This window comes from Melospiza georgiana, chromosome 3 (genome assembly GCF_028018845.1).
Source record: "Melospiza georgiana isolate bMelGeo1 chromosome 3, bMelGeo1.pri, whole genome shotgun sequence".
NCBI lineage: Eukaryota > Metazoa > Chordata > Aves > Passeriformes > Passerellidae > Melospiza > Melospiza georgiana.
In genome coordinates, this window is record NC_080432.1 from 107,823,301 (window position 1) to 107,845,934 (window position 22,634).

General features: G+C 38.4%; 1 protein-coding gene across 1 annotated transcript; it reads right to left on the minus strand.

Moving 5' to 3' along the window:
- Window positions 1-33: 33 nt before the first annotated feature.
- Window positions 34-22,275, minus strand: DDX43 (DEAD-box helicase 43). Its single transcript, XM_058020958.1, has 16 exons — window positions 21,957-22,275; window positions 21,337-21,392; window positions 20,822-20,954; window positions 19,398-19,505; window positions 18,776-18,857; window positions 16,420-16,576; window positions 16,216-16,334; window positions 15,806-15,916; window positions 13,101-13,242; window positions 9,525-9,625; window positions 8,695-8,782; window positions 7,057-7,184; window positions 6,348-6,457; window positions 5,477-5,615; window positions 4,656-4,743; window positions 34-969 (listed from the first exon to the last, which is right to left on the minus strand). The coding sequence occupies exons 1-16, from the start codon at window positions 22,273-22,275 to the stop codon at window positions 862-864; spliced, it is 1,989 nt and encodes a 662-aa protein (XP_057876941.1). The 3' UTR covers window positions 34-861.
- Between the last annotated feature and the right edge of the window lie 359 nt (window positions 22,276-22,634).

The following is a 22,634-nucleotide window of genomic DNA, read 5'->3' on the forward strand; positions in this document are numbered from 1 at the left end:
AGAGTAAAAAAAACCAACATGCCCCATTATCACTGGGAGTCTGTGTGACAGAACCTGACATCCAAATGTAAATTGTGAATCAATTTTATCTGGAAGCAATAAACGCTGACCCTCAAATGTATTTTTTTTTCCATGACTTTGTTAACATTGCTCTAGTAAATTCTGGTTTCATTCCTTAAGCGAGAATATTACATCCACAAAAACCAAAAGTGGCTTTTCTTCCCCAGTTAGCCACAAACAAGTACTTCCTGTCATGTTCTCCTCCATTATAGGAAAATGCAGACCTCTCTCAAAAAATCTTGAAACACAAGTCTTAACAAAAATTACTACCAATGTTAAGTTTTAAAATAAGAATAAAGAAAACTTGCTTTAGCAAACATAAGGAACAGCAAACAGAGCAGTTTTCATTATCCTGAGAAATCCTGCATGCCAGCAACATATCAAGGCAAAGGTACAGCATTTTAAAACTACATTGACAAACATTGTTTACAATGAATAATCTGGTTCTCTGAATATAAAAGGAAAAATTATCTTTTACATTCTTATATAGCAATACTGCATATAACTAAAAAAAACCCAAACCAACCAACAAAGCCACAATATTTGTTTTTAACCAGTAGACAATGGCTTTAGAAGTTTCGTACATCACACAAGAAAAAATTATGTGAAAATAATTTGCAAAACCAGATTTATTCCTATATAAAGTTACTCCAGTTTTCTAAGACACTTTTGAGAAGTTTGTTTAAATAGGATAGGTACAGAAAACAATCAAACACAAAATGAAACTAATAAATTCAAGCTCATGGAAGCTAACACTAATTAAAATCACTTTCTCTGTTTCAGTAGCTTCAAGGGATACACTTATTTTGAGGGCTTTCTCCAAGGTCTTTGTATATCCTTTTCATTTTCTTTTCTCATTTGTGATTGTTTGTATCTTTCTGCCATTGCCATAAGCTCATCAGGAACTACCTATTAAGAAAGCAGGCAAAAAACCAAGGTGAATTTTAAATAAATCCAAACTTTCAGACTGCTTTATGAAAATGCTATTGATTTGTGTGCTCCCAAACTTGATTTCATTATTTATCTGGCTTCTGTCACTTTGCAGATTATTTTCTGTAAAAATGCAGATAGAAATCTTTTTACATAAGATTGCACTGAAAAACACTGAAAAAATAATCATCATAGTGTCTCTGGATTTTCAATAATATATCTATGCTTGTATCACCATATCTGATGGCAACATATAACCAGCTAATTACAACATTATAGTTCAAACAGAAATGTATCTTTTAGTTATAAGGAACAGCTGGTAAAAACATCCAGTGCCACTTAAAGGTGATATCCTACTATATACATCTACTGAATGTTGATTTGTATTAAATTCCTTATGGAAGTTTTAAGAGCCTCTGAAGAGAGACTTTGTGACTTAAAGAAAGTGTTGTCATAGGAATGGTTCTCACATGCTTAGAACAAAGCAAAAAGACAAGGAAAGAGGGGCAGGAGAAAACGGTCAGATCTCCCACCACTGGGAGGTTGTAAGAGCACCTCACCAAGATCCACAGGAATTTCTGGCATGTTTGTAATTATGTGGAAAAGGTGAATAGTATAATCAACACACTCTTGTCGCAGACATTTTTTCACAGAAATCCTTTCTTTCAGATTTCTGCGTCTTCTGGAAGGCAGAGGCCTCAGAAGAGAACATAAACAATTATTATCAGCCGCTGTGGAATGCAACAGGGGCACCTTGATTGGCTCATGTTCCCATGTTTATAATTGGAGGCCAATCACAAGGTGCAAGCTAGGGACAGAGTCCCTGGACACAACTTAGTTATGGATTCTTGCTATTCTTAGCTTAGCTAGCAGCATCTGCAACTTCTCTCTTTATTCTATTTAGTATAGTCATAAAGTATTATATATGATATATCAATAAATCCAGCCTTCTGATCAAGAAACAAGATTCTCGTCTGTCTCTCACCTCCAGTGACCCACTCAGGACGCTGTAATACACTCTCACCTCAGAGTTCTTAACAACTGAGGCCAGATGTGAAGAATTACAGACAGATTTATTAATTGAGTGACAGTGATGGGGAAAAAAAAAAACCCAGATACCATTCTTTTGCTCACAGAACAAAGGCAGTATCCAACAAGACTTCTTAAACCAGGTTGGGAAACATGCTGACATTGATGCAATGTTTACTGCAAAAAGCACAATGTGCAACTGTACTGTCAAGAGGTGTTGGATCACTGATCTGTCAAAGCCAGCCCACTTTGGCAATCTGCAATGGCACGTGGAAGTCACCCCTCCAGAATCAGTTTCCTGATCAGAGCAAAGGGCACTGAGTGAATGTGCTATAATGTGATTGCTCTGTCTGTGTCATTTGTGTCTGCCAGTGGCATAAATACAGTGCAAATAGCAGAGTACAAATAAATGTAAATATCTAAAAGTCTCCCTAAACATGCCTGGGCTTGGCAATGCTTGAACAGGTGGAGAACACAGCCAGGACAAAAGGTCTGGTGGAGCAGGAAGTCACATTCCTCTAGTTTCCATTTTTTTTGTCAGACTTTATAATTGAGCAATGCTTGCTATTTGCTATCAGCAACTTTTTCTTGTGCTAGCATGAGGGCCAGCTCACTAGAATATGTTTTATATGCTGAATTGCTCTTACTGGTAAGCAACTATCCTGGCAAAATATGACAACTCTGGAAGAGTCCATTCTGCCTAAGTTTCAAACATTATTTAAAAATAAAGTTAATGTATCTCTAGCTGAAAGGCACAACAGGCTTATCAATGGAGATAGAAGTAATGAGACAAAGTTATTTTTCAGTTGAAACATGGGATGATTTTCTTCCTCAGTATCCCCTAGAGCTTGAAGCATAATTTATTCCAAACTAAAATCACAACAATTTCTTGCAAGAGTGGTTTTTGAGCAAGCACAAGTCAAGAGCAGGAACAAGTGAGGATATAGAAACATAAAAATCTCAGTGAGGTAATATCCAGCATCTAGTGGCTGGTTGAAATTTTAATGAAAAATCTGTATCTGCTAAACATATAAGCTAGGTGAGGCTCATTCAAGTGAGAAAAGGATAAAGATGCCATAATTCACATGGAATGCTTTTCTTGGTATCACAGAGATTACTGTTTTTCCATTAAATCTGTCCATGCTTGTTAATAAGCATTTATATGTAAAAGACTCCTTTCAGGATGAAATAGACACCTTTTTGTTTACTTGTTTTTCTTCATATATCTGTAGATTCAAAATCACAGAGAACATTTTGCTAACAAAAGCAACTAGCTTGTTTTGAAATCAAAGTATTCTGAGCCTTCAGTTCTCTCCTAATTTACATAATGCTTTAAGACTGAAACAATGGTATTTCCATTTGTCATGAGAAAAAACCCCAACACTTTGTCTGTAGGGATACTTCCTTTCTATCAGACATAACTAAGTTTGAGAAATAATGTTATGACTAACAGTAACTTCTGAAAGCAAGGATTCAGAGTTCCTCTTTTCTCCTCTGAACGTAGACTTGCTCCCAGTTGAACCGTCACACATTACAAAAACCACAACCAGTTTGGGAACTTTGCAGCCTGCAGCTGGAGACAAGACTTGAAAGGTAATTGTTAACTCAGAATAAAAAACTCAAAGCACCTCTAAAGTAGCTTCACAGTATCATTACTGGTTTCACCTCTTGTTTTCTGAATACAAACAAAGCAAAAAAACCCCACCCCAACCAAAAACCTCAAATCTGCAACTTTAAGGAATTATTAGGTGACTACTCTTCTACATCTTTTTTTTCTCCTTTCCCCCCTCAAAAGCATCTTACTAGGCTTGCAATAAAGCAACATAGTATCCTTCAAAAAGAAGATTGAGGCGAAGTTCTAACCCAGGGTTTAAAGTCTGAGTAATTGTCTATAGTAAAAACCACAGATTCTAGATAAAATCCATTTAGTATGTTCTCAAACTCCCATCCAAAAATCCAAACAAACAAACACTGTAACCCAAACAAACAAAACTTCAGCTCAAGTGAGGACTTGAACTGGGGGTTTACTATAAATCAGGCAAAATGTTGTTCTTTGTTACAGCAAAAAACAGTAACACAATTATCTGTTTTCTCAGATATGGTATCAAGAAAAAATATGCTTCTTTAAAGAAAGAGATCACATTCCAGTTCCACTTCACACACTATTTACAAGCATCAGTAATAAAGCTTGGAAAAGCAAGTGCAGGCGTCACAACTGTCAGATACAATAAACAGATAAGATAGTTGAGCTTCTTCTGATACAAGTATTGTTAATATTTAGACCGTTAAACAAGAAATTGGTACGTGCCTCCAAAAGTAAAATACAAATGGAATAAAATTTTATGAAATAAAATAAACCCTATTATTTCTCTGCAGACCTCAATGTGTATGTTAGTTACTTTTTCTTTAGACATAGAAGGCTTTGGTTAAAGTTCACAGTTCCTTCCTGGGACTCATCTGTAAAGTAAAATACAGCTAAGGCTATCTAGGAAAAGACAGACTAAAATACCCATTTTCTTTCCCTGAGACACCACAAACACTCACCAAGAAGGGTCTAAATAGTCTTAGACCTCCACAACATGCTTCAGGTGCTAACCCAGAACCAATATAAATCTTACCCAGTAATGTATGCTTACTTGGTTTGCTCTTTCCAGAATGTCAGCCAGCTCGGATGCAAACCTCCAATCATTGCTCGTGACAAGTGTTACTGCCTCCCCAGAGCGCCTAAACGAGGAAGGAAACAACTGCTGATCCTCCAAACAACTCTGACTTAGGCAGTAATGAACTGCACCACAGGCAATATTACTGAGCTGATACAATAAAAGTGGCTTGAGCATTAACTCTGCACATGCTTTTCATAAAAATCAATACAGCAATTCACCTAAAGTGGAGCAAATGCACAACTAATTTAGATTTTAGATAATAAACATAGCATAATGGCAACATATTGAAGTATGAAGAGACACACATTCCTATCATGATTAAATGAGAAAAATCACACTTGTACTAGCCTGGGAAAGCAGCATCCAAAAGAACTACCACTAAACTACACCACCACGATCGGCTGCGGATTTTGAAACTACAGATGCTTCTTCGCAATGCGCGGTCTAGAAACTAAATAAATCAGCAGCTCATGAAGGGATAAACAAGGAAGTAACATTCCAAAATATCAATGCAAATTGTTTCTCTAATTCTTCCTCATATTTATACCAGCTTTCAAACACCCTTGATTCAATAACAGAAAAGCGTAAAACTTGCTTGCCTTCAATTTAACAGTGAATTCATTTAAAGACATAAAGCAGTGTGTTTCTAGAACATACTTTGATAGACTGAAGTCTGGACTCCCCCACCCCACATCACCTGTAGCCTCTAGAATTTGTCAAGAAAAACACCTATGTTGTGCATAAAACATAACAAAACACTGGTAACACGTGACTGTTTTCTGCTAAACACTTACCCTGCTCTTCCAGTACGACCTACTCTGTGAACATACTCTTCAATGTTGCGAGGGAAATCGAAGTTGAAAACGTGAGTGATGTCGTGCACATCGAGGCCACGGGATGCCAAGTCAGTAGCCACCAATATCCGAACTTTGCCTACAGTTAGTATGACAGGAAGTGAACAGGAGTTTATGGAACAAACAGAAAACATATTGGTTTTCTAGCTTATAATGCACTTCATATTCTTAACACAAAGTAAAAATATGCTTGTGGAATGTCACACTGAGTTAGCGCCAAAAAAAAACTGGTAAGTAAGCACCCAAAATGTCATTTTGCTACTATTTGCATGTCACCAGTAGAACAGCAGAGTGCAGGAAAAGTAAGAAATATGCCTGGTTGATATAAAGAATCTGTCCAAAGAACAAAAACTTCAACAACTATATTCTCAGCTGACACTCTTGTCACAGCACGAGTCTTTTATTAGCACGTGTTCAAGTAACTCTGAATTGTGTTCACACAACCCTACTAGCATAATAGCAGGACTGGTTCACTGAAAGCACCATCATCTGACATTTAAATTTACCTTTCTGTAGACATACAATGCCAATTCTTCCAGAAACCTTCCAGAAATGTCAAAAGTAAAATATGCCTTACTTTAAATTATTAAACTCCCAGCCATTCAAAATTTTGTTGAAGAGCAATCTCTTTGTTTGCTGGGTCTTTTTTTGCCAAACAACTAAAGCTTGCTTTAAAATTTTCTATGAAATTCAGAGCTCTTTAATATTTTAACTTCTATAGTACTAGAGAGACATGACACTTAGACAAGTTTTGAACAGAAAAACATTAGAAGTCTGGCCTAAACAAACCAGTACTTCAGTACAAACTCACCTTTCTTGAAGTCATCCAAAGCCTGTTCTCGATCACATTGCTCCCTGTTGCCATGAAGTGACTGTACTGGAATTCCTTGGATACCAAAGTCACTTGCCAAGTCATCAGCCCTAGGGTGAAATAAAGCAATGGCTCTTAAAACAGAATAAAAAAAAGAAATAAAATAGTGCAGCATCTAGATTGAAATCAAAAGGACAGTAATGTGACAGCAAAAGCTAAATGTGTGCCTAAGGACAAAATGTTACCTAGGTCAGCTGATACTTATTATAAAACAGGAAAGCAAGTCTAATCCACATAGAAATGTTTAACTTTATTTTATACTTTAGAGGAATGCTAGATTATTTTTGTGTTGTGGACTCAAAAAGTTCAAGTATATACAATGACCACCCCCACATTAATCAGGTCTTGCACACACCAGAGGTGTATGAAAGTAAACAGTACATCACATTGATGTATCCCCAAGAATCCAAACATCCCACTTGAGCTATGTGAAACTGAGACTTACCACCACCATTAATGATATAAAAAAAATACAAACTGCTAGTCAGTCTAAAGGAAGAAATAAATAAAAAAAAATAATACTAATAGCAGCATATTGTTGAGAAGAGCTATTACACTTGATAGTTCTTATGTGAACTAAGAAACTATTCAGTATTTCTGTTAGGAAAAAAACCCCAAACAGAGATGATACTGGGAAGTGATTACATACGTAAGCTTTTTGCCCACAAAAATGATGACCTTATCATTTGGCTTCATAGACTTAATGAAGCTATGCATGAAAGCTCTCTTTTCTTCCTCAGGGATAACAATAACTTTTTGTTGCACTGTGCTTACTGCCTGTCAAACAGCAAAAAGGGATGTTAGGTAGAAACAGATTACAATATTTTTTTCTGTTAATTCTCATATTGCCATGTTATAAAAGTAGCAATATATGATACCATAAAACCCCCTATTTTAATATGTATCAGTTTGGAGTTCAAACAATGCATATTTCTTACTTCCTCGTTGCTTTAGGAGAATAATAAAATTTACCTTTAAGCAGTTTGCCAAACCATTTATTTGCAGAGATTTAACGGGTAGCGATTAGTGAGGTGAAAGGAATATATTATTAATGAAAAACACATTTAAGTGCTTTAATTTGCAAATATTTCATGTTACTCCAGAAAAAGTTGGAACAATGGCAGTTTTACTCGAAATTACAGGCTTTTAAAGATGCTGTAAATCTCTTTGAAATTATCAGTTCTAAATATTCCAATAACAGTTCATTAAAAAATTTACTCCATTATCTCTGAAGGTTACCACAGAATATCTAAGGTGTAACTAATAAGTAAGATAAAAAGCCTAGACATTCTCGTGGCATGGTATCATGATCTTGTGGCAAGAGTTGAAGATTCAATCAAGTAGATAAAGATTGTCTCTTCACAGGAACCCTTCCCCCCAACCAGATCTGTCAACTGGGTGAAGCTCCTGTAGAAAGAGATTAATGCCCTAGAGAATAGAGCTACAAGAGCAGTTAATGTCTTTCAAATTCTAATCTTGACAAGAACTGCCCTTTGATAAAAGTTTAGTTCTGAACAGAACTAAAAGACAAAAAGCACACTTTGTCTCTATTTCTGCTGAAAAGTGTACTGGATACTAGGTTTCCTCATTCCCTATCGCTAAAAAAAAATGGAACTGAAAAGGAAACTTTCCTAAGATCTTGGGCAAACTACTGTTCCTGTAAATTCTGCTGGTATTGAAGCCAAATACACATAGCTGCACAACAATGACAAATAAACAACTACATCCACACGTTAGAAGTTTTGGACTTTAAAGACAGTTCTTACTCTAACACATACTTGCTGCTATAGACAAGTGTCCTCCAAGAGTTTAGTACAAAGCTCCCACTCCATTTGAGAAAGATACAGGTAGGAAACACGAATTTAGGTAAGGATTTGTATGCATTAGAAAGAAGATCTTCAGAAGGAAAACCAAATAAAGAACAAGAACTTGCTGAACCAGAATTAAGGTTGCAAAACCAAGGGATCACACAAAAACATTTGGCATTGTGAAATAGAACATTCAATATGATTGATACTCGTTCACCTGTTATGTCTTCTACTGAAGGGCTATGACTTCCAGATATTGTTACAGCAAAAATATTGGTTTATACTTTTTAAATTTTTCTGAACTTTTAAGGAAACTCTAAAATAAATAGCACGGAGATGTTCTTCAAAGCTCAGATGATTACAAGAGACACATGCATTTACTTACATACAGTTAGTTACAAGCAAAAAACCTCCTGGCTTAAACAGAAGTTCTTCTACAAAAGGAAGGGGAAAAACCAAAGAAGAACAGGACAACTTACTGTTAAGTCAAGAGTGCCAACATACACAATCATGGGATTTTTCAAGTAGGATTTTGCTAGGCGACGGACACCATCAGGCCAAGTAGCACTGAACAGGAAGTGAAGAGGAAAACACACACACATGAGAATAGCATGCCAAATCTTCTCCAGTTCATTCATTTCATCATATTCTTCTTTTCTTTCCTTTCTTATACACCAGTGAAACACCTATGCAGTAACAGTATTGACTTTAACTAATCTTAAATTAATAGTAAACAGCACATGAGCTTAAAAGGGCATTTCATTGGTTAAAAGTACAGGCAACAATTATGGAACCTTCCTAGTGAAGCCTCAGCTGAGGTTAGTTGTTGGACAATACCCAATAAGCAAGCTTTTAGTCTGCTTTCTAAAACAACAGCTTAAATGCAAAATACAGGAACCAAAATGATTGTTGGGATATTTGATTGTTAAGTTTCCAAAAGCTGCATAATTTCAAAATTAATCCAGGTACAGACTAGCACAGATACTGATCAGAAAGTCAGGAAATACATTTGGTCCCAGAAGGAGAACTGTAAATTGGCATTTTAAGTTGATATGGCAAATTCCAGCACTCTGAGGAAACCTTCCTTTTTTTGGGATAACTCAACTGTCTTTATATTTGATGTAAAAAAAGCAGAAAAGACAGTACAAACTGAAAAAAAAAAATCTGTCAAATGACTCATCAGGATTGATTGACTAGACCGAATTAGAAAGAAAACAAGTAAAAATTTTAATAACTGACACATTTGTTTTGAAATTGACCTGTTCAATAACCTTATGTTTGAGTCCTGACCACAATCATGTTTAGATACCTCGTCATAACAGTTTGTCTGTCAGGACGCACATCTATTAGGATCTTCATTATCTGAGGTTCAAATCCCATATCCAGCATTCTGTCAGCCTCATCTAAAACCTGTTCAGAAACAAAGTTATTTACTCTGCCTAGTTCCTCAGATAAGGGTTTGTTTCAACAGGACAATACACAGAAAAAGATTTTAATGGTAACTGTTTTAATTGCAGAATCTTCTCCATAACTTACTGCAAAACCTGTTCAACTTGTATTTCACCTCTTCAATTTCCTTGACACTTTTTCATTCGGTATTATATTTGCAGGCAAAACAAGAAAATTCACAGTTCCTTTAAGAGCATTTGAAGTCAATAAAACAAAAAAACAACTGTTTGTTTTACCAATGATTAGGTTGATGGCTAAAACTAAGCACAAACTAAAAAAAAACAAAACCAAAAAAACCCATAACCAATCAAACCCAGAGGGGAGCAACACACATAAATGGTTTGCAATTTTAAGGGGAAATCTCATTTCTACCTCATAAGATATCTCATACAGGACCAAAATATCACTTGTCAATTTAGTTCCTCATTACAAGTAGGAAAAAGCCAGAGCATGCATTCTGGCTCACACTAGGACACTGCACAACTCCCAGAGCACAAGCTTGTTTTGTCTGGTAAAAAAGGCCAGAATTGAACAAGAGAGCTGGAGGTCTGAGAACATCTCTTTGGAACTAAAAAGCTTTCTAATATACAAGCACACTTGTGAATGTTTTCAGTTTCATACGAAGAAAGAAGACTGACATCTGAGACTCATTGATTTTCTTTGATTTATAGAAACTCTATTTGAAAAGTAAAGTTACATGGATTGTTCTTTTCAGTATTGACAATTTCTAGACACTTAGGTGGGAATATAAGGCATTGATGATAATCTCTTTCTACTGTCTTAATTTTGCTGTTCCATTATTCTCTGATATTTTGTTATATTAAAGGGGTTTAGTACATTATTTATGTAAATCTCTGAAATAACCAAAAATTATCAACTAAGAGACAAGACAAGAATTCTATTTCTTGGTTTAATTCTCTCTATTTTTAGAGGGCTCATGGAGGTGTCATTGACTACATGAATTCTAGAATAGCAAGGCTGAAACATCACTAATTTTATGTAGAGTTGGCTGCTATGCCTTTTTCAGCAGTAGAAGTTTTCTTTGCTATTAAGGTCACTTGCTGCAGAGGGAAAAGGAAGCATCTGTGCCTAATTGATGGATCAGGTAGCTGAAATTTACTTTTCTTTTTTCTGATAGCTGCTTCATTAAGAAGGCTGTAATATATATCAGGTAGCTATTAGTACCAATTTTCTCAAACGTGTCACAGCCCCATCCTGGTTTATAATCTAAATGCCCTTCAATGCACATAATCTTAGGTTTCTTCTTATCTTTAAATATACACATATTTATTTGTTTGTCAATATTGCTCATTTCAGTTCTATTTCTTGGCAAAAAATTCTACAAGTCAGTTCTTCCTTTGAAAATGATTTCATTTCTTCTTTCCTTTCTTCTAAATCAGTTATTGGTTAGTTTAACACCTTTTTTTTGTATTGAAGAATAAAAGCACTATTGCAATCTACCTTTTACATCCTCCTTCATGATTTATATATATATATTTTTAATTACACTTTGTTCTAAATGTTTCCCAATTATTCATGCACAATTCCAATTTCCTTCCTTCTGCTTTATCAGCATGAAGTCCAAAGAATTAAGATTACTTCATCAAACTGCTGATGAATGAATACTGATTTACACTGAACACAGGCAAAAAAAGCATATTTTCATGTGACATGTATTTTGAACAATCAAAAGGCTGTTTATGACAGAATCTACAACCTTACTTCTGAAAAACAGCAGTCTATCTTGAATAAATGGCTTCCTAAAAATCTGAATCAAGACTTAATCAACTTGATAGTTCTGTCAGGCAAGAAGAGAAATTCTAACCTCAAATTCACCTTGGGTCCAGTACCTAATTAGACATAATTACCAGAGCTTGGTTTTTGGTTGTTGTTTTGCTTTACTGGGGGCTGGTACATTTAGTTGGGTTTTAACAATTGTCTCCCAGAATCTGACCTTGGAAGTCCTTTGGGAAATAATTGTATCATATTAGCAAGTAACACTCGGTTTACTTTGGGAACCTTCCTAAGACTCAGTAACATCTTTAAATGAAAACTGTAAATGAAGCTCTTTAATGAAGAGTGTTCTTCATCCAAGATGAAAATGTGAAATCTATTACCACTTTTTTTTCCTAAAGCAAGGCCGCAAGATTACATTATTTGTTGGCTGAAAACTGACAATGAAGCTCTGGAAATAGAAAGCATCATACATATTGAAAAGCACAAGAAACAGGGGTAAATATAGAGCAAGATTACAAAAAGAGAGAATTTTCAATGTCCAATTTCAATGTCCATGAGGCTATGGTAGCACAGAATCCCCTTAAAGTCTGAGGCATGAGACTCAACCATATCACAATATATGGTTCTTGCATTGGTCCTTCTGAAAACATTTAACTGCTAGTGTAGCAACAAAATTGTCTCTCCTCCTGCTTCACATCATCATATTTTTCAATTTGATAGTTAATTCTTTTTAGCAATGTCACACTTCAGTATGTGCTGCACATACTGAAGCATGCTTTTGGTTCAATAGCCATGGAACCAGTGTGTGCCTGTGGTATGACCATACTCCACCTTGGCAGAAAGATGATCTATGTTCCTATAGTTCTCAGAATGCAGGTTTTTCAGGCCCTGTTTTCCTCCTGCTCAGCAATTACATCAGAATCTTCTACAAAATGCTAGTCTCCTGTAATAAACTTTTTTCCCAAATGGCCAAATTTATAATGATGCTATACCACCACTGGCTTTGCCAGTAAGCTCACCACTATCACTTAGAATTGGAGCTAACTTGTTACAACATGGAGAGAATTTAACTCTCACAGAATAGTGGGGTGGACAGAGAGCATGGCCAAATTGTCAAACTAGGCAACAATTCGCAGACAAGTTCGAAATAAATTGAATATATAGAAGCATTTTCCAAACAGCAATGGTCTTACCTGTTCAGCACAGGAAAAGGCAAAAATGAAAAGAAGACATAAGGATTATAATAACATTTATAAGGCTCTTTTCCCACTGAGATCAAAACAAAGTCAGTCCCCCAACATTTAAATATCTGTGTCTGACTCTGCTACCACACAAGTTCTAAAAAAAAAGTGAGATACTGGTAACCTTTAAAAAGAAAGGGAAAAGACAACTTCAGAAAGGCATTTCATCCATTAGTAACTAATCCTGACAAAATGAATTTTAGAATGCCATTACTGAAAAAACAATTTAGTATCTTAAAAATGCTTGCTGTGCTAGAAGCCTATTTTTCCTAGGGAATATTTCACATCTGCAATGCAATTATAATAAGTATGAATCACCCCTCCAACACAATTTCAGTGTTAAGCTGTATTGTAATTAATACTTTGGAAGTTTAAAGAAAACTCCATTAAATCTTAAATTGAAACTGAGTCAACCATTTCCCAGCTAGTGCATTACTCATTGCATATCAGTTACTTGCCAAATATGTTATGCTCTTCAAATTTATGAAGTTGTTCATCTGAAGATCATTCAGTCTGCCAGGAGTAGCAATGACAATATCCACACCTTTGGTAACCATGTCTATCTGTCCTTTTCGGTCCCCACCACCATAGACGCAAATACTGTAAAATAAAAGTTTTACAGACATAGTGTATTAAATTTCAGCTAAAGTCAATCCTTTTCAAGTAAATGTCACCAAGTTGCTTTAAAAGTGTCACCTGGGATTAACAAGTGTGATTGACAGTACTACAGGAATTAATAAAATTAACACTGAATGACATTCCCTCAACAGCTCAGCAATAGTTTTCTGCTGAAACTGCAGTGAAAAAAATCATGAAAGGGAGATAGCTCATATGTTTTGGGTTGTTCTGAAAATATTTACACAAAAAATAGATGAACATATGAAAAGATGCATGATTTTCCTAACAGTACCATCAAAAGTGATATGTTTTGCAGTTGGGACAACTGTAAGACTCATTCAGAGCACTACACAAAGTAAACAGAGACCCCTAAAAGCAAGTTTCAGAGTACAGTAATGTCTATTTAATTGCTTAAATGAAGATCTATGCTTATCAGGTTTGTGGATGAAACCCAACTGCAGAAAGAGCTGATACACTCAGGAGAATTAGGCTTTTACCAGAAGAACAACAAAGGCTAGAAAAATGGGCTGATGAAAATACCATAAAGTTTAACAACAACAACAAAAAAAGAGATGGAATATACCCCATGACTCAGGGCCAAACAAAACATTACAGAAAGATTTGTGTGGGCCAGAACCTCAACATTATTCAGCAAAGTAATCTCTTAGAAAAGAAAGCCATGTGTGTTCTATGGAGAAGGTAGCAATAGGAAGTGTAAAACCAATATTGGTCCATTAGAGGATGAGGATGGTCACCTCACAAGCAGGGACAAAGACAAGACAGAGCTGTTTAACATGTTCTTTGCCACTGTCTTCAACACAGATGATGCACCAAGGGGATTCCAGTGCCCTGAGCTGGAGAACCACAATGTGAGAATGATCCACTCCCAGCTGAGCTGCAAATTATGCAGGATCTGCTGCTCCAGCTGGATTTCTACAGATCTATGGGGCATGATGGGATTTGTACAAAAATTCTCAAAGAGCTGGCTTATGTCATTGCAGTCTCTCTCAATGATTTTTGAGTGGTTGTTGGAATCCAGAAAGGTCCCTGATGAAGTTATGAAGATTATTCTGGGAGGTATTGACAAACACCTGTAAGACAATGTAGTCACTGCCCACAGCCAGCACAGCTCTATGAGGGTGAAATCCTGCTTGTCAAGCCTAACTTCCTGTTATGACAATGTAGCCCACCAAGATGATCAGTGAAGCCAGTTGATGTAACCTGTTTAGATTTCAGTAAAGCTTTCAATACTATTTCTCACCGTTTCCTTCTGAACAAAATGTCAAGCACACAGCTGGATGAAGACACCATGGGATGGGTCAGCAACTGGCTCACAGGTCAGGCATAAAGGGTTACAATAAATGGGGTGACATTAAACTGGTGACCTGTCACTAGAAGGGCCCCACAGAGCTCCATCCTTGGCCCTCATAACATCTTCAAAATGACCTGGAGGCAGGAATGGAAGAGGTAGTAAGCAAGTTCATAGACAATGCAAAACTGGGAGGAGCTGCTGGCTCCCTCCAGGGCAGGGAGGCCCTACAGAGAGACCTTGACAAATCAGAGGGCTGGGCAACCACCAACCACATGAAGTTCAGCAAGGGAAAATGCTGGATTCTGCACCTGGATGGGCAACCCTGGATGTACAGACAGACTGGGGAATGGGATACTGGAAAGCAGTGCCAGGGTAAGGGACTTGGTCCATGGCAAGTTGAACATGAGCCAGCAGTGCCCTGGAGCCAGGAGGGCCAACCCTGTCCTGGGGGCATCAGGCCCAGCATCACCAGCTGGGCAAGGGAGGGGATTGTCCTGCTCTGCTCTGCACTGGGGCAGCCTCACCTCCAGTGCTGGGGGCAGCTCTGGGCACCACAATGTAAGAAAGACATTAAACTATCAGAGAGTGTCCAAGGAGGGCAACAAAGATGGGGAAGGGCCTTGAGGGGAAGCTGTGTGAGGAGCAGCTGAGGGCACTGGGTCTGTTCAGCCTGGAGGAGACTGAGGGGAGACCTCACTGCAGTTACAGCTTCCTTGGGAGGGGACAAGAAAGGGCAGGCACTGATCTCTGCTCTGTGTGACAGTGAGAGGACCCAAGGGAATGGCCTGAAGCTGTGTCAGGGGAGGTTTAGGTTGGATATCAGGAAAAGTTTCTTCATCCATAGGGTGTTTGGGCACTGAACAGGCTCCGCAGGGAAGTGATCACAGCACCAGCCTGACAGAGTTCAAGTGTTTGGACAATGCTCTCAGTCACATGGTGTGACTCTTGGGGATGTCCTATGCAGGGCTAAGAGCCAAATTTGATGATCCTTGTCCCTTTCAACTCAGCATATTCTGTGTGATTCTTCTTAGCTGTCAACTCAGAAGGAAAAGCAGCAGAAAAGTTTCATAAACTTTGACCATGAGATTAGTCAAAACAGAAATTCTGAAAACTGGAAAAATATAAACCCTGCATTTACTACTACCTCCTCTCCTCTTAAATGCAATTATTGTAGTAGGTATTGGTAGGAGGAAAAAAGATACTACTTAACAAACCAGTGAAAAGCAAGACTACCTTTTAATTCCTTTGTATGCATACTTTGAACACTCTGCCTCTACTTGAAGTGCCAGTTCTCTAGTGGGAGCAAGAACCAACATTCCAGGCCCCCCACGCTGATCTTTGGATCTGCAACAAAGCACATTTAGAATGTTGGTATATAAGGATGGGCAAAGTCCATCATGCTTGACACTGAACATTTTTATACTGTTCTAAACTTCTCCCATACACTGCTGCTAATGGAATGCTAATTTGTCTATGGTGACAAATTTGGTGCTTATTCCATGAGATTTATATATAATTTTTTTCAATACATGATTTTTATCTTCATTACTCGAAAAATCATCTCAGGAGTTGGGTGCAGGAGGAAGTAAGTGCAGGGGGAAGTATTCACAGCTAAACAAATCCAACCTGTGAGCAGTCCTTACATTGGCTGTGAAGTCAAGTGAATGAATCCAGGCATTAAGTATGCTAATGTCTTCCCAGTACCGGTCTGCGCTATCCCAATGAGATCAATTCCTTGCAGTATAATTGGCCAAGCCTGGGACTAACATAAAACAACAAACACTTAAATGTAGTCTTCATTTTTCTCTTAAGGTTCAGTTAAAGACTCATCAAAATTGAAGACATACCTGAATTGGTGTAGGCTTCTGAAAACCAACTTTTCTTATATTGGCCATAATATCAGGATAATGCTCAAATACATCTTCAAATTTACAAACAGGATTGGGAATGCAGCGCTTTTCATCTTCTTTCAAGTCATCACAAGTTATATTATTATTTTCTTTCCTATATCAAGTAGCACAATTGTTTTAAAGTCTCATTATCTGAAAAATTAGAGCTAAAAGACTGTGTATCTTAACTTTTTTAAACTCCTTGAACAAGAAAAAACAAGTTTAGGCTCTTGAATGGGACTAAATTAGTCTTGTACTTTTCTTAAAAAATCTTCTATAGGAAAACTTCTCCCAAATGTATCAATAACCATTTTTTCTTAAGAACACTGATCTGAAGCTATATATGGTTATTAACATGAACTGCACTCCTATCAGGCTACAATTATACCTGATTACAAATTAAGTGGGTATGACAAATTTTTAAACCCAAAGACAACCCAGAATTCAGATGAATTGCTTCAACTTAACAGTCAAAATTCTATATTCTGACAAAAATCTCCCCCAACTGTTTTCAGAGCAGCTGCCTGGATACTCTAGAGAATACCAACTCAACAATTTTGAAAAAAGAACATGACAAGGAAAAAGTAAGACAGGCTCCAAAAAAAAAATGCTGGAACAAGCCTCTAAAAGTAGGCAAAACCCAAATCACAATTCATAAAAAGGACTATATTAAAAACTGCTTTTCCAAGGCTTCCTCCAATTTAGAGCTATTAATATGTTGTCCTAGTTTCAGCCAAGGGCAGAGACAATTTTCTCCCACTGGCAAAGAGAGGAGCTCGAAGCCATGCGGGCATGGCTACATTGTTACTCTGTATCACCCAAATCATCACGGGGGTGAAGGGGATTTTCACTTTCCAGGAGAAAGGGGTGTGGTTTCCTGTGGAAGAAAAAGGAACAAAATGACCATGGAGGGTCACTGCCTTCTCCCAGGAGAGCAAATGGTGATAGGAGAGGTGAGGTGGTGTGGAAGGTCTGACCAGCAGGCTTGGCATCATCGTTTTTTTGTTATCTCAGGCTTGGGGAGAAAAACATGGGCACGGACTTCCATGAGCATTTTTGCATGCAATCACCTTTTATACAACGTTTTTATTAGTGTTCTTGCTGTTTTTCTTATCCCATTGATGTTTTCCAGTAAATTCTTATTTCAATCTATAATCTCTGCCTTTTTGTCCCTCTCTTACCAAAGGGAGTGAGGGAAGGGAGTGGTTGCTTAGAGCCTAATTTCCATCTGGTTTTAAACCATGACATCTGCACAAGCATATTGATTTCAGTCCTGTACTCCTCTGAAGATTCCATTCAGTAAAAACCTTTTCTTCAAGTAGGGTGTAAACTAGGAAAAGAATGAGCAATTCAGTTTTCCCTCACGTTTATAGAATTATTTCTTTTGGTTGTGTCTTTTTTTTCTTTAAAGCAAATGGATTAGATGAAGTAGGAAAAAAATTCCTTTATCAGACAAGTTCTATTCCTCAATACAATTTTTTAACCTACAAGAACAATGTTCTGTAATTTTCACTAGCTCTAACAACAACACATCCATATACTTTAAGGGAAAAGGTGAAAGCATCTGGAAACAATTCCATGCTTTGCTCACTGTGGCAAAGTTTCTCTGGCATGCAAAAAAAAAAAAAAAGACATCTTGCAAAAAGAAAAGTAATAAAAAGCTAACACTTCAATAATGTTCACTAACTTCATTAGAACTACTAAAGAGGGTTGTAACTATTACCAAGGCCTGAACCAAACCACTTGAAACAGATGATGTGTTTTCCTTGCAAGGTAGTGATAGAGGTTGCTGGATCAAAATAAACAGATGCAGTTAACTGAAGCATGTACTCACCAGGATGTGCTTGTAAAAACAAGACAGATAAAAAAGGAAGACAACAGTAACAAAAGTTGGAATTTGGTTTGAAGATAGTTTTGACTAAAAAAATGCAGGGGAAAAATTGCAGCCAAAAGGTATTCAACCTGTGAACAATTCTATTTGGAAGGACCTAGAAAATGTGAACATACTGTCTCATGAAAGGCGAAGAAACAGCCAAAAAAGTCAGTGAACCATTATGAAATTTTTCTTTCTGAAATTCAACTAAATCAAACATTTTTAGAGAAGTAGAAAATCCATGAGGTTATTTTTCCAGACAACTAATAATCTCATCTGCCAGCTGTTTCATTCCCAAGAAAGAGTTCTTAAAAAGATCAAGTTGCTACAAGACCCCAGAATTAGAGTCTCTGTCTCAATATTTCATCTCCCACCTTCTAGTCTCTCTAGTTTAATAGTGATTTTTGCCAAGCAGGTGATTCCCTAAAGAAATGATCTTACCGCCACAGTTCCACTTCTTCTTGTGACATAGATGCAGTCCTGGCTGATTCTTTGTAGAAGTTTTTCTCAATTGGAGGCAAGCCTTAAACAATCAGAAAAATCCCACTCAAATCAGCAAGAAATAATACAGAGTCAATGTAAGTCTGCTAAAGCTTAAGATGGAAAGCCCAGGACCCAGAAAGTGCCTTGAGCCTGAAGACAAGGTGGAAGTATGGAAAACCATTGCTCACGTAAAAAGATGAGGGCTGAGACAAACACTTCAATATCTGCAAAAAACCCACTCCCTCACTTTTAAAGTTCTGAAGTAATATCTACTAACACATACAGTAGTATATTTAACAACTCCTAGTTAGTTTTTTTATTTTTTGGTGGCCACATACAAAACAACATCATTTTCAAAGGGTGACATTCAAAATACCACAAGAGTAAGAGGTTTAAGTCTTGGCACAGTAATCAGTATCCTCCATGACCATGTTGAGAAATGCTACCATGGCCAGCTCACTGCAAATACGTCACTGAAGAAACATTCAGTCATCTCAAAGCAAGTATTAGAAAGTTCAAGCATTCCAACAGATTTACCACATAAAGACAAGTATAATACAATCAAAATTGTAAAACTAACCTGCCCACTTCATAGATTCATATTTGGCCCTGTTTTCTCGAAGAGAGGCCCAGTTAATTACTGGTTTCTTTGGGTTATTTTCAGGCTTGATAATGTCCAAGGTTTTTCCTGCAGAGTTAGCAACAAAATGCTGCTGTTTGATGGAACAAACATGGGGAGAAATCTCCCCTCAAAACAAACATGTTTTCTATTGCAGGCCTCATATATTTTAAATATACATGAAACATATATATAAGTGGAAAATTATTTCCCAGATCTCTGCCCTGAAACATTGCTAAAATGTGTACAAATTCAGTTTTGATAAAAAAAGGGAAACATTTCAACATGCTTAGCTACTTAAAGGAAGTAATGACAGGGTATGACATGCTTCTCCAGCTATAAACTAGGTTTGTTGTGCTGCAAGGTTTGGAAACCAGTAGATGATATGCAGAGAAAAAGCTTTAACAGCTACAAAAGCAAAGCCTAAAGCATCCAACAACACCACAATAAAGTCTAAGTCTAGTTATATTCTATACTTCTTTTTTGATGAGATTAACACATCCTAAGTAAGTGCAGTTTAACCTGAAGATATAAATAGCAACACAGTTGTGTGGAAAATTAGTGGAAAGGCAGGAAACATAGGGATAACACTGTCACAAACCCAAAGGTAGCTTTAAATATTTCTAGTCTCTTGAAACATACTCATCCACCTTCTGGGACACTTTTAAAAAGGAAACACACAACTACTCCAGTCCTTATTCTAATGCTGGAACATAATTCCTGGATCCCTTCTTCCTCATCAGAGCATCAGATCAACAACTGTGGATGGTGTTCACCTGTGCAAAAAACTGTTGGGAGCACATACAAGACATACCAACAATATAGGCAGCATCCAGACATACAGAAATGATTTCTATATCCATGTAACACAGCTACCACAGGAAAGCCTAGTAGAGCCAGGTACAAAGTGCAGCACCAAATCTTGAGACATTAACATCCCTTGAAAGCAGCAGGAAGTCAGCATGGTCGTGCTATGATCAGCACTTTACAGACTGTCTTTACAAAGGTTTACTGAATTGTAATTCTCCACAGATACCAGATTAAAACTTGCACTAGAGCCAATACTGTTATTTTGGAGGAATCAAACTGATAGTGCAAGAACCAAGGTGGTATAACATTCTGCATCCATAAAATTGTTGAAGACACACAAGAACTGGTTTTCACGGAATCCTGGCAGTTTGGTGGGAGGGGGAACTGTCCATAGTTGAAAAAAAGGAGGATATCTTGGTATTTCTGTTTTAAGAAGATGCCATTGCCCAAGAACAAGGTTTAAGAGGTTTAAGTTAACTTACTTGGCAAAATACTAACAATATAAAAAGACTCCAGCAAACTACCAAATATATGGAACACAATAATATTTTTGCCCCCAACCTCACATTTCTTACCTTTCTCTGTCCCACCTCTAACATAGTTTTGTCCAGAACTTGTAATAAGATTGTCAATCAACATCTTGGCTTTGTTTTGCACATCAATGCTGCCAAAAATCTTTACTTCAGATTCATAGGTTCCTCTTGTAACCTATGTTCAAAAACATCACTGAATTTTTTTTCCATACTGCAAAGACAAACATTATACAAGAACACATACTGAAAACAATTTTTGGTCTTTTTTTTCCCTGAGGTTTAACTTGTTCTATGAAAAGATAGATTTATTTCCTTCTAAAAGAGAAGGTAATAAATGCAAACTTAAGGAAAAAAAAAAAAAATCAATAACTTTTTCGTATTTTCACATAACATCCAAACTGCACCCTCAATTCCACTTTCTTTACACCAACTCTAAAACAGTGGCATTATTACAGCTATTGTAACACCCTTAAACTTCCTTCAAATGGTTTACACAGAAACAAAACCAAGTATGTCCCAAAAAAGCCCATTCCTTGACAACATACAGCACATGGTACCTTTATCCTGGAACCTGAAGAATCCTCAAGTTCTTTAATTTTAGTTCCACCCCTACCTGTTATAAAGATACACAGCAGGTATTACAGAGATTTAGGACAAACTGCCCAAACCTAGACATTAATTGTATGTATTTTGTTTGTGACCAAACCCTGAGACTTTCATATGGGTGCGTGTACCTACAAATAAAAGCACTTTTGACATCAAACCGTTGGAGACTGTAGGTACCTCTTCCGTCAATTAAACAAATGCAAGGTTTGTATGTAGGGGAATGCCCTTCAGTAGAAGAGATGGAGGAGTAAAACTAGATCAAGAGATTGTCACCCTTCCTCCATGTGACTAGAGGGGCTTCAGAACACTTGCACACTGCTGGCCTTGAGAAACAGACATCGACTCAATCACTTTAGGGTGGACAAGTTTCCCTGGCGAGTGGCAGACACTGCAAGAGCAGCCTGCCGTGCCCAGGGGGATGGAGAGAGCCGCACGGAACTGCGAGGGCCCCTCCGCGGCCAGGCTGACGGAGGGCAGGGACCCACTCCCTCAGGGCACGGCGGGGACGGGCTCCTCTCCACCCGCTTACCCCAGGGGCCAAGCACCCGGCCCGGGGGTGCACCGGCATTACCTATGAGAGCCCCGACCAGGGCGCTATCCAGGTGGAAGCAGAGCGGCGCCGCAGAGTCCCGAGCCTGGCCGGCCGCAGCTCGGGGCGGCCGCTGCCGCGCCGCCCGCCTCGGGCCGCCGGAGCCTTCAGCGCCTCGCGGCTCCCACCCTTCCCCTCCGGCATTCCCCGTGCCCTTCCCCCATCGCCCGCCGCTCTCCCCGGAGCCGCGGCCCCACGAAGGGGTGCTGGGCGACCAACACAGCGCCCCGGCAGCAGCGGCGGCCCGCGGCCAGTCCGGCGCGCCCAGCTCCTCATCGCTGCTCGCGTCCCAGTCCGACATGGCGGCCGCACCCGCCTCGGCCGCCCATGCGGAGGAACTTGGCGCGTCTCAAGCCTGGGGCGCGCTGATTGGCCGGGGCGGGCCGCTCTCTGAGCAGTGATTGGCTGGCTCCGCAGGGGGGGCGGGGCTCTATGGCTGCCCCTGCTGTGTTTTCGGGGGATCGCGGAGTCGGTTCGGCTGGAAAAGGCCTCGGGGACCATGGCGTCCTACCCGTGATCCAGCAGCGCCCTGTCAAACAGACCTGGCACTGAGTGTTTGACACCATGCCACATGCACTGGTTCCTTAAGCACTTCGAGCACGCTGACTCCCCCGCTCCCTGGACAGCCTGTTCCAATGCCCGCTCACTCTTTCTGCAAAG